The 12,856-nt window shown below is 46.0% G+C and overlaps 1 protein-coding gene across 1 annotated transcript; it reads right to left on the bottom strand.

Annotated features, from left to right (window-relative positions):
- Nucleotides 1-418: 418 nt before the first annotated feature.
- On the bottom strand, nucleotides 419-12,435 carry LOC115457944 (protein FAM122A-like). The gene is made up of 9 exons (XM_030187659.1): nucleotides 12,087-12,435; nucleotides 7,970-8,051; nucleotides 6,123-6,185; nucleotides 5,980-6,023; nucleotides 5,480-5,534; nucleotides 5,164-5,231; nucleotides 5,028-5,083; nucleotides 3,627-3,729; nucleotides 419-1,426 (listed from the first exon to the last, which is right to left on the bottom strand). The coding sequence occupies exons 1-9, from the start codon at nucleotides 12,185-12,187 to the stop codon at nucleotides 1,384-1,386; spliced, it is 615 nt and encodes a 204-aa protein (XP_030043519.1). The 5' UTR covers nucleotides 12,188-12,435; the 3' UTR covers nucleotides 419-1,383.
- Nucleotides 12,436-12,856: the final 421 nt, after the last annotated feature.

Here is a 12,856-nt window from a genome sequence, read left to right as displayed (position 1 = left end):
TCCGGCAACGAATTCCAGAGTTTAATTACGCGTTGCGTGAAGAAAACTTTTTTCCGATTTGTTTTAAATTTACTACACTGTAGATTCATCGCATGCCCCCTAGTTCTAGTATTTTTGGAAAGCGTGAACAGACGCTTCACATCCACCTGTTCCACTCCACTCATTATTGTATATACCTCTATCATGTCTCCCCTCAGCTGTCTCTTCTCCAAGCTGAAAAGCCCTAGCCTCCTTAATCTTTCTTCATAGGGAAGTCGTCCCATCCCCGCTATCATTTTAGTCGCCCTTCGCTGAATATTCATTGTGGGTATCCTGAAAACCCGACTGGCATTGTGAACCCAAACACTCGTCACCCAACTGCTGCACAGATTCGGGTGGATACACTAGCCAAAAATAAGGAAAAGTGCAGAGGCAGAAAACATTTTCTCTTCTTTTTAATAGAGGACTGTTATAAAGATGAACATGAAAAGGCTCTGTACAATGATCACGTGAACAGGTCCCCTGCTGACCAGCTTTAGGAAACAGGCTGCTCATCTCTTTTCAACGGCAACAAAATACAAAATATATACATTTATAGGAATAAAAAATAAAGCCAATTACTCTTTTTAAGGCCTGTGTTAGCTCTAGCATGATTTTCACGTTTGTGGGATTTGGCTATGTTGCTTTTCTGGGAATGTCTCATGAGGAGGAGATGCTGAGTCTCCTCAGTCCGAGTCACAGGGGAGGAGGAGGAGGGGATGCTGTCTGAATGTTATACAGAAAAAATAGCATTATACTAAATAGATACACCTTTGGCAGCAGACAGCGCCCCTGTGTCTTTCCTTTCCTTTCAGAGATAAGCATTCAGAAAGGATCACAGCTGTAACCAAACTCGAGTGTAACAAAAAACCCTGGATCAATTAAGTTCTCAAAAAAAAAAAAAAGGTCCTTAATCTCAGAATCCCCCAGTGCTCTGTAACTCGCTTGCTCAAAGCTTTACAATCACTGATCCTCGCTATTGTCCATCAGAGAGGCTCCCACCAGTAGCCACTGTACATCGATATGGCAAAACCGTGAGTGGACATGAATTACAATATAATAAATGCACATTGTTCTTTCACACCTGCAACCAGTGATTTGAAGTGATCAGTTATCTTCTTACACGTCAAAACGTCTGAAATCATGTGTGATTCTCCCACATGTGTCACTAGAGTTCTCATACCACATGTAATCCTCGCTTGGCACCAGAGACTATAATTCCTGTATAATACTGTCGTGTGTCACCAGAGGTCTGAAAGGCAGAGAAGGTGACTTAACATGCGTCACTTGGAGTTTCAGAGATGGAAACAGATGGAAACAGGCTGGTATGGTGCTGACTGAGGCACTGTAGGACTTCCAGAAGAACTACTGATGAGAAATTCTTCCCAAACTGCTAGTCCCAGAGCAGCTGTGGAAAGAAATGAGAGGGAAAAAAAGAAAACTCAAGCTATAACTGAGCCCCAATACCTACTCAACAAGGGGGGGGGGGGGGGGGGGGGGGGAGGGGAACAAGACATGAGGGTGCTGAGACACAGAAAGTATGCGTGAGGAGGGCCGACATCATTTGTAGAAGTATCTGGACTACTGTGTACAATTCTGGAGGCCACACCATCAAAAAGGGTCCATAGGGCAGCTACTAAAATGATCAGTGGTCTTTCTTCATCATAATGCACACGGGGATAGAGTTAAAAACCTCAATATGTATACTTTGGAAGAAATCAGAAGAGGATATTATAGCTCTTCGTCTGTGCTATCTGGGTGCCGCTGCAGTTCCCATTTGAGGATCACCATGCCTGGACCTGTTCGAGCCACTCTGTTCTGCCTGGATTTCCATCATCCCTCATGGCTCGCCGTCTATCTTAGACTCTCTTCCCTTTCCCTTCTTACCCTGTCCTTTCGCTCTATCTAATGTAACTGTAATTGATTTCACTGTGCATTGTAAGCCACTTTGAGTCTGCTTCAGGTGGAAAAGAGTGGGGCATAAATGTTCATAAATAAATAAATAAATTATAGAGACATTTATGTACCTCCTTGGTATAAATGGACAGGAGGGGGGGACCTCTTTCAGCTGAATGTAAACTCTTGAACAAGGGGGCAGAGGATGAAGGTGAAAGGGGATAGGGCAGAGGATGAAGGTGAAAGGGGATAGGGTAGAGGATGAAGGTGAAAGGGGATAGGGTAGAGGATGAAGGTGAAAGGGGATAGGGTAGAGGATGAAGGTGAAAGGGGATAGGGCAGAGGATGAAGGTGAAAGGGGATAGGGCAGAGGATGAAGGTGAAAGGGGATAGGGTAGAGGATGAAGGTGAAAGGGGATAGGGTAGAGGATGAAGGTGAAAGGGGATAGGGCAGAGGATGAAGGTGAAAGGGGATAGGGCAGAGGATGAAGGTGAAAGGGGTTAGACCTGGAGGTAATCTATAGAAATCTCTCTATAGAAAAGGTGGTGGATGTGTGCAACAGAGGTGGAAGACCAGGACTGTAGCTGCGTTTACGAAGGCATGGAACAAACACAAAGGATCTCTGCGGGGAGAGTAAGGGATTATAGACCTTGTATTTGGTGTGGATGAGCAGACTGGATAGACCACGTGGTTTTTATCGGCTGTCATTTTCTGTCTGGGAGTAGGGATGTTGTTACTTCGGTGTAAAGCTTGATTTTTTATATCTGTTTGGGTGTAAATGGCACCCAAAGACAGGTGCTGTTATGATCCGTGCTAAGACAGTATTTTGTAAAGGGCGCTTCGCGCAGAGGCTTGGGGCGCTTTCCACGCCTAAGTTTGGGCAGAAGCAGTTGCACCTGCCAAAAGCTGGTGTAAATGAAAAGTGCCCAACTGATGGCAAATTCAGGTATTCTATAACATCGTGCCTAATGCTACCAGGCCCAAAACTTGCTCAACTGGAATCTACTAGGAATCGCACGCTTTTTTGCTCCCCCTGTGCATTCGCGCAGAGCCTTCTTTTAAGGCATTCAAAGCTGCGCTAAAGGCTTGGCTTTTTCGTTATCACCTAGACTGCACCCGTGGGATTGGGCACCGTTGCTGTTGCTTTTAGGTCCTTATTAAAACTCCTTACCCACCTCTTCCCTCCCTTACTTTGCTTGCTTTTAGGTTGCTTAGCTATCTGCCGTCATCTACTATGTATGTTATATGTACCTTTGCTATTGAAAACTGTAGTTCCTTTCTTTTTAAACATTGATTTTTAATTATTGTAAACCGCTGAGACCTGCTAGTTAGCATTAGCGGTATAGCAAATTTTAAATAAACTATAATTTCTGGGAATGCCCCTGATCCAGATGCAAACAAGAGAAGTTAGGCATTCAATTTACAGAATATGGCGTAAGACAAGTGCAACTGCTAATAAGTGCTTGTTAACACCAACTATACATATTTATCTCCAATTAAGCGTCAATTAGCTAATTACGTTACGCACATAGCTGATATTCTGTTATTGGGCATAGGTGTCATTTATAGTACGTGTGTCTGTCTTTCACTATATTACTCATGTGTGAGGAGATATGTTTCATGTTCTTGTGAGAGGACAGTTAGGTGCATGATCTTTCCTGGGCGTGCTAGCCCTGTGGGAGAGGACGGGGGGAAGAAAGGAGGATGTTACCTGGGAGGCATCGGTGAGTTGATAACTGGGAAGTCTCGGTTCTCAGGCCCGGGAACTCCAGCAATGAACAGTTTCTTGGGTGGTGAATCCACTTCTACGCCTCCTGGGAAGGACGTTAAGAGAAGACGTGATTTGAGAGGAAAAAGAAAGACAGAGATGAGGTATAAAGACAGAAACAGAAAGAAATGGCTTTAAAAAAAAAAATAATCAGAGAGCGACAGAGGGCAAGAAAGCACAGAGAGATGGACAGAAACAGAGGACAAAACAGAAAAGCTGACAAAGGACAGAAAGAACTTTTGACTGAAGCAGAGGCGAATGGTAACAGCAGCCAAAGCCTGCTCAAGTTAAGCTGTGCTTACAGTCTGTGAATACAGAGACTCAAAAGGAAATGCTACGGAGAAGCAAGACTGGCAAAGAGGATTAGACACTAGCATCAGAATGTTAAAAACACTCGGTTGGGTCTACAGTAGAGGTTTCCAAGCCTGTCGAGGAGGACCCCAGCCAGTTGGGCTTCCAAGGTAGCCACAACAAATACACATGAGGTAGATCTCTAAGCACCGCCTCCATTCTATGTAAATTTATCTCATGCATATTCATTCTGGCTATCCTGAAAAAAATCAAACTGCTGGGGGGGAGGGGTCCCCCCCCCCCAAAACAAGTTTGTGTATTTGGGGAAAACGAGATTTGCTGGATTTCATTACTCACCTCTTCATATCCGAGCTCAAAAAGAATTATAATTCAAGGTTTGTAGGCAATTCCCTGACCCTACAGGGCTTATAATCTAAGCTTTACCTGAAGCAACAGCGTGAATTGACTTGTCCAAGGTCACAAGGAGAATCAGTGGTAGATGCAATACCGACCGCCCCAGGGTTATCGCTTAGGAGTTAGGGATAAGTTTAAGCATAAGATATTTGTTTAGACGTGGAAGTTAAGATTACGGGAGACTTTAAGGCTGGGGTAGGGCTAGGTGTAGGAACTACCTCCTTCCAGCAAACAAGGCTAGGCACTCAAATAAACTGCAAGGTTTGGGATTTTGAGTACAGGTTATTCTTTCAGTGAAAAGAGTTAACATAAAGGTAAGGCGTTTGGGTTGCGATTAGGACTTAAGATGCAAACGACAGTCTAATTTCTTTAATCTCTTTATTTATCCACCTAAACCTTTTCTTCTTTCCCTACTTAACACTTTTACATCACTAATCATATCTAATATCCTGGAATAGCAAATGCATAACAAGACTCTGTAAGCCACATTGAGCCTGCAAATGGGTGGGAAAATGTGGGATACAAATGCAATAAATAAATAAATAAAATAAAAATTAGAACCGGGTATTATCTCCATGCAACAAATGTGTCAAGGGTAAGGCAGTGACTGTTGTTCAAGTCCAGAAACACTATAATTACCTTTTCTCTTCAGGGATCCCAAGGCAGGGAGTGAGACACCCAGAGTTACATGGGATCTGCAGAAGATACAAAGATCTGGTTAGACACCCATCTGATGGACCATGATGCCTGAAGGACTGGACTTTCTCCACCTCACCTGGGAAATCGCTGCAGAGAACGAGGTGAGGAGCTGGGTGTAATGCCAATTTTATAACCACTCGGGGGCTACATGAGAGAGAAAGAAAAAAACGATATAATTCATGTCCCTGCCTTCACTGGATTCACCCCACCTGTCAAACTCCTGGCCCTACTGCTTCCTCCATCCATCTACCAAATCCTATCCAACACCAACCAAATCTGTCTAAAATCCAGCCCCACAGCTCCTCCACCCACCTGGAAAATGTTATTCCACAGCTACCCCTATCACTTGCATGTCTCAACTCCTCGCCCGCTTTTATGTCCGGTTTACTCACCGTGTGACAGCTCTCGGGCCAGGCGCCACTGCTCTCTAATGCTGCTGGGGCCTCCCTGTGAAGACAGTGAGAAACTAGAAGGTACAGGGTACAAGCAGAGAAGCTCCTGACACAATTCAGTAAATCATTAGCATTTAATAATGCCTGCCGTTTCCACTGCCTCAGTGGTGAAGACGCGGCTTTCAGCTCTGAAGAAGCTGGTGGGGGGAGGGGGGCCATGCATGCGAGAGCGTGCATGAATTGAGCTTCAGTGACATGGTATACCCAGAGTGCACTCCTGCAACCTGCATTCAGTTTGGGTCTACCACACCCCACTTCCTAATTTTTCAGCCTGAAAATGTCCCAGAATGCTTTGCCACAAGCCCCGGGAAAAGCACTCTACTCACCCAGCCACCTGGAGAAGAATATGTTCAAATCAGTTCTTCCACTGTAAATAAGAATAAAGGTAAAACCGCTAGCCGTCATCACTGTGACAGTGTAGCCGAGGGCTTCTGTCTTACCTGCTGTATGGTCGGCTTCTAGGAAAGGTATCCGAACCATCTCCCTGCAGGACGGAACAGAACACACGGCCTGGGTGAACCCAACAAACAGCATGCATACTGGGTCTGATACTGGCAAAAGGATGGAGAAGGCTAGGACTGACCTGAAGCATGCATGGGGAGTCCATGTGGCTAGCAGACATCTGGAAAGGAGAGAGTGGAAACGACTGCAACAGAAAGAAAATATTGTATCACCTTCAGAGCACAGATATCAAACCAAAACCTAAACGGTGGAGGGAGTAGCCTAATGTTCAGTGCAGTGGGGCTGCGAACCTGAGGGACCGGATTCAATTCCCACTGCGGCAGCTCCTAATCCTCCATTGCACCAGGTAGAAAAAGATTGTGAGCCCATTAGGGACACAGAAAAAGTGCTTGAATACAATATGTAAAATGATGTCTGGTGCCAAAATTGGGTGGCGGAGCAGAGGTTGGTAGTTGGGAGGCGAGGATAGTGGAGGGCAGACTTATACGGTCTGTGCCAGAGCTGGAGATGGGAGGCGGGACTGGTGGTTGGGAGGCGGGAAATACTGCTGGGCAGACTTGTACGGTCTGTGCCCTGAAAAAGGCAGGTACAAATCAAGGTAAGGTATACACATATGAGTTTATCTTGTTGGGCAGACTGGATGGACCGTGCAGGTCTTTTTCTGCCGTCATCTACTATGTTACTATGTTTAATGTGTGATGAATGTGGGAAAGAGGAACCCAAACTATAGTTGCGTAAAGCAAGGTTCCGCATTAAGAGTCACCGACCAGAAAAAGGATCTAGACGTTATTGTTGATGATACGTTTAAACTTTCTGCTCAGTATTGTGGCGGCAGCTAAGAAAGCAAATAGAAATTTAGGTATAATTAGGAAAAGAACGGAAAACAAAAATTAGAACGTTATAACGGCTTTGTATCGCTCCACGGTGCAACCGCACCTCGAATATTGTGTGCAATTCTGGTCACCGCATCTCAAAAAAAATTTAGAAAAGAAGGGTGACAAAAATGATAAAGGGGATGGGACGACTTCCCTATGAGGAAAGGCTGAGAGGAGATAAGATAGAGGTCTATAAAATAACGAATGGAGTGGAACGGATAGGTGTGAATCGCTTGTTTACTCTTTCCAAAATTACTAGGACTAGGGAGCGCGTGATGAAGCTACAAACTAGTAAATTTAAAATGAATCGGAAAAAAAATATTTCTTCACTCAACGTGTAATTGAACTCTGGAATTCACTGCCAGAGAATGTAGTAAAAGCAGTTAGCTTAGTGGGGTTTAAAAAAGGTTTGGATAGCTTCCCAAAAAAAAAAAAATAGTCCATAAGCTCTTATTAAAATGGACTTGTGGAAAATCCACTGATTATTTCTAGAATAAGCAGCATAAAATGTATTGTACTGTTTTGGGATCTTGCCAGGTATTTTGTGACCTGGATTGGAAACAGGATGCTGAGCTCGGTGGACCTTTGGTCTCTCCCGGTATGGCAGTACTTATGCTTTGGCTGTAGAGCAGAACCAACCAGGAGGACTGTTAAACCACTGGGCTTATTGATAGATGATTTGACAAGGCTGTGTTTTACAGAATTGTACCTGTTATCAGAGGTCAAATGTCTAAAACATAAATACATAGAAAAATAATAAAAAATCTGAACCAGAACCCATCAACTTGTCACACTGTCCTAAAACCTAGGATCCTCAACTCCGTCAGTTGGTCAAATCTCCCCGATTCTAGTCCTTCTATCAGGCCTGACTTTAAGCTCCAGTCCCTGCATAAGGCTCTGTAACGGTGCTCACAAGCCAAAATTACAAAATGTGGATGTTGACCAATGCTATCCTATGAGCTAAAGGTCAGACTGACACTGCAAGTCACACGATTAACAGACGAAATCACATCCACATTCTTAACAAGGAGTTAACTATTTTAGGGCTTAAGATAAAGAACAGGGCTGGAGGTTAAGAACGCTGTGGACTTACCAGACCAGGGCAGCCCAGGTTCACAGATACACTGCTCCGGCGACATCTGTTTCCACAGGACTGAAAGAGCAGCGAGGAATCACTGCAGAGAGAGAGAGAGAGAGAATACACAGTCCAGTCAAAAAAACACTGGAATCGCCTGGCCTAGGTCTCCCTCTCCAGAATATCCAAATTATATGGTAGGTCAGAGCAAAGGCCCATCTAGTCCACTACCCTGTTTCCAACAATGGCCAATCCAAGTCACAAGTACCTGAAAAGATCCCCTAAATTAGAGATATTCTACTTATACTGACATGGAGAAGATCAGAATTTAAATTAGGGGCACCCACAGGCAAGGGGGGGGGGGGGGGGAGAGAGAGAATTCTCTCAGAAGTAACATCAACGTGGGGCCCAACTGTACCCAGGCACTGGCAGGCCCTGCCCCTTCTTGTTTCCTATTGCCATGGAAGCCCACGTAAAAGGCAAGACCCCAAGGACAGTTAGGTTCCATGCTGGAGTTACTTCCTAGAGAGGAACTGCCGTGGCAGCCAGGCCTCTTTGAAAAGCCTTGCCGCTCCCCCAGCAGGCTTGGATCAAGGTACGGTGTCGGTGATCCATGGTTTATCAAAATCTGATGCCTGTACCTAATTACTACTACTACTTATTTCTATAGCACCACTAGACGTACGCAGCGCTGTATTCTGGGTCTGGAGAAGGCCCCGCTGGAAGGTTAATGTACACATTTGCAACTCAGCTGGTAATATAGAGGGGCATAATCAAACGGGGCCGGCCATCTATAAGGGCGGACATCTTTAATGACGGCCCCGTTAAGCGGCGTACCCGTTTCGATAATACGGTCGGGGCCGGCCAAATCTCAATATTTTGGCCGCCCTTAGAGATGGCCGCCATTGGTTTTCGCCGATAATGGAAACTAATGGCGCCATCTCAAACCTGGCCAAATCCAAGCCATTTGGTCGTGGGAGGCGCCAGCATTTGAAGTGCACTGGTTCCCCCTCACATGCCAGGACATCAACCGGGCACCCTAGGGGGCACTGCAGTGGACTTCACAAAATGATCCCAGGTGCATAGCTCTCTTACCTTGGGTGCTGAGCCCCCCAAAACCTCCCCAAAACCCACTACCCACCACTGTACAACACTACCATAGCCCTTAGGGATGAAGAAGGGCACCTAGATGTGGGTACAGTGGGTTTTGGAGGGCTCCCATTTACCACCACAAGTGTAACAGGTAGGGGGGGATGGGCCTGGGTCCGCCTGCCTGAAGTGCACTGCACCCACTAAAAACTGCTCCAGGGACCTGCATAGTGCTGTCACGGAGCTGGGCATGACATTTGAGGCTGGCAAAAAAAAATGTTTTTTTCATTTTTTTTTTGGGTGGGAGGGGGTTGGTGACCACTGGGGGAGTAAGGGGAGAAGATCCCTGATTCCTTCCAGTGGTCATCTGCTCAGTTTGGGCACCTTTTCAAGGCTTGGTCATGAACAAAAAGAGACCAAGTGAAGCCGGCCAAATGCTCGTCAGGGCCGGCCTTCTTTTTTCCATTATCGGCCGAGGACGGCCATCTCTTAACCCGCTTTCGGTACACTGCCGACACGCCCCCTTGAACTTTGGCCGGCCCTGCGACGGAAAGCAGTTGAAGCCGGCCAAAATCGGCTTTTGATTATACCGATTTGGCCGGCTTTAGAAGAAGGCCGGCCATCTCCCGATTTGTATCTGTGAAGCGGACAGGATTGCGCTATTTCTATAACATAGAGCAACAGAATAGCTTGCCTTGGGAGATTTTATTATTTAGTTATATTTAGTTCATGCTTTTTCAGTACTAGTTAGCACCTGAGACAATGGGAAGTTAAGCGACTTGCACAAGGTCTCAAAGAGAAACTGATGCTAAGTTTCACCCATTAGGAGATGTGACACACTCATTTAAAGCCTCTCTCTCACTTCAGGCCCCTTCTCTTACTCATTACAGCCTCAGTGACAGTGTTCGGATCACTGCTTGCATGAGAGGCAAGAGAAGAAAACTAATACAGCAGAGTCTCAATTATCTGATATAAATGGGACTGACAGGTGGCTGGATAATTGACAAGTTGGATAACACAGAAAATGTGAATGTGGGATAAAAGAGAGGCATACTGAATGCATGTTTCCAAAGAAGAAGCAGAAACAAGAGTTTACAAACTTAATGTGCCCAAGGACCTCACTGTTGCCTTTTAAGTAAACTTGACAACAGGAAAGAGAAAGAAACCCGCACGGACCGCATTAATGATGCTGTGAAATCACCTAGGTACACTGGATAATCCAGAAGGTCGGATAAGTGAGACGTTACTGCAGTTAACTACATGGTACATAATTTTTCCCCCCCCTCCTACCCATTTGCCCCTTTCCCCTGTACCTCGGAATATAGGAAGGTGGTATATGAAATGTTATCATCGCCCCTCCCCACCGATTTCAGAAAGTTTACTCTTATTGCCTCTCCCCTGTACCCTTTCAGAGGCACAAATAAATAAATAAATAGGCAAACATTTTTGTGTGGCTTCTGCATTCATCTGCAAAACAGTATTCCCACTAGATGCACCACCTGAAAAAGTCTCTCTTTTTGGGGGGATAATTCGTCTTAGGTATCAGTAAGCTGCTGTGACTTCTAAGCAGGGGTGTGCTGGTAAATTTTTAACAACAGGCTCTTTCTCCGGACGTAGCCAGCTCTGCAGTTGGAAGGGCCAGGGGTGGCCGGGTGGAGGGGGGAGTAACACTTGCCTCTCTCTCCTCCCTCCCTTCGTGTGGGCACACTAGGCATACCTTTGCTGGCAGCCAATAAATGGACTGCCACCACTCCCAACGTCTTGCTCTGAGCAGCATGCTGGAACTTCTCACACATGCTCGAGAAGTACCAGCCTGCTGCTCAGAGCTGGAAACAAAGAGCGGGGAGCAGCAGCAGTCTATTTACTTGGCTGGCAGGGCTCAGCCAAGAGAATTCAGCAGGGGGCCCAAGCCCACATTTTGGGAGCCAGTTGTTAAAGTAGCCATGGAGGGCCCTACTTTAACAACCGGCTCCCAAAATTCTTAAAAACTTAACAACCGGCTCTTGCGAGCCTGTGAGAGCCTGCTCCAGCACACCACTGCTTCTAGGCTACTCTTTTACTCTACTACTACTTAACGTTTCTACTACTACTACTACTTAACATTTGTAGAGCGCTACTAGGGTTACGCAGCGCTGTACAATTTAACAAAGAGAGACAGTCCCTGCTCAAAGAGCTTACAATCTAATAGATAAGAGTGAGACAAATATAGGCCAATCAAGCCATTGTGACATCACTGATGAGGTTGGCTCTTAGGCATTGGTGGAATGAGGCATTATGACATCACAATCTCAGCTCTGGTTAAATCACTGCTATATGTAATACTACTACTTAACATTTCTAGAGCGCTACTAGGGTTACGCAGCGCTGTACAATTTAACAAAGAGAGACAGTCCCTGCTCAAAGAGCTTACAATCTAATAGATAAGAGTGAGACAAATATAGGACAATCAAGCCATTGTGACATCACTGATGAGGTTGGCTCTTAGGCATTGGTGGAATGAGGCATTATGACATCACAATCTCAGCTCTGGTTAAATCACTGCTATATGTAATACTACTACTACTACTACTTAACATTTCTAGAGCGCTACTAGGGTTACGCAGCGCTGTACAATTTAACAAAGAGAGACAGTCCCTGCTCAAAGAGCTTACAATCTAATAGACAAGTGAACGGTCGGTCCCATAGGGGCAGTCTGGATTCACTGAACGGTAAGGGTTAGGTGCCGGACGCAGCGTTGAAGAGGTGGGCTTTAAGCAAAGACTTGAAGACGGGCAAGAGCTAGAGGTGACAACATCGTATCTTGACTGATCTATTTCAGAGAGGGAGGTGGAAGTGTGGAACTGCTCATTATTATAAAACCCAGATGTGCAAATATCATTTATGGAGGTTTGGGAGGGAAGAACGTCTCAGTGGGTGAACACAGAGCATCTAGCTCGTTATATCTGGAGGGAGGGCTCTATCTCACTATTATATGGACGGGAAAGCTATTAGCTTGTTATTATATATTGAGAATGTGACGTGTGTAATATATATCTCACTCTTATACCTCAGATGGGTGATCATGGGGGCGCTGTTGGACCTGCGCAGTGAGGCCCCGCCTCCTCCCGGAGCCGCGCACGCGCACTGGTCCACCTCCATTCGCTCCATTGCGCTGGTGCGTGGGGCCTGGGGCTTCGAGCGGCCGTCGCGACGCCCGTCAGCGATGGGGAGGTGGCGGGCGGGAACCCGGCAGTTCTCGGTACATGCTGCTGCTACCGCCACAACCGCCGGCCTCTCCGACTCTGAGTACTGCGCTTCGCCTTTCGACACCTTCTCCGCCCAAAAGCCCGCTTCCTGCGCCCCCTTCCGCCGACGCTCCGGCGCACGCCTGACGTCACCACCTCGCCGCGGAGAAAGCGTCAACGCGTCACTACGGCGCTTATTGCATCATCGCCGCACACTCTTCCACAGGTGGGGCAAATTGGGTTGATTGAGCACATAGGAGACGGCATGACGTCAAAACAATTGAAGCCGCTTAGGTTAGGTATGTTTCCCCTTCCCCGCGCAACCGTTGTTCTGCCTACACTCAAAACAAACCAACCTATGAGCTGATGCATCCATGTTGTCGTTCTTTATTGTTGACAGCATTTTTTTTAAGCTCACGTATATTTTCAAGCATGCCAGCTTGTGCTGCATAGGTAGAATAGTAATGTGTTATAAATTTATTTATTTTTATTTATTGCATTTGTATCCCACATTTTCCCACCTGTTTGCAGGCTCAATGTGGCTTACAAGACCTGTCATGGCATCACCATTTCAGGGTACAGAGATACAATT

This window comes from Microcaecilia unicolor, chromosome 14, assembly GCF_901765095.1.
Source record: "Microcaecilia unicolor chromosome 14, aMicUni1.1, whole genome shotgun sequence".
In the NCBI taxonomy this organism is placed as follows: Eukaryota; Metazoa; Chordata; class Amphibia; order Gymnophiona; family Siphonopidae; genus Microcaecilia; species Microcaecilia unicolor.
This window is presented reverse-complemented; position numbering and strand designations above follow the sequence as displayed.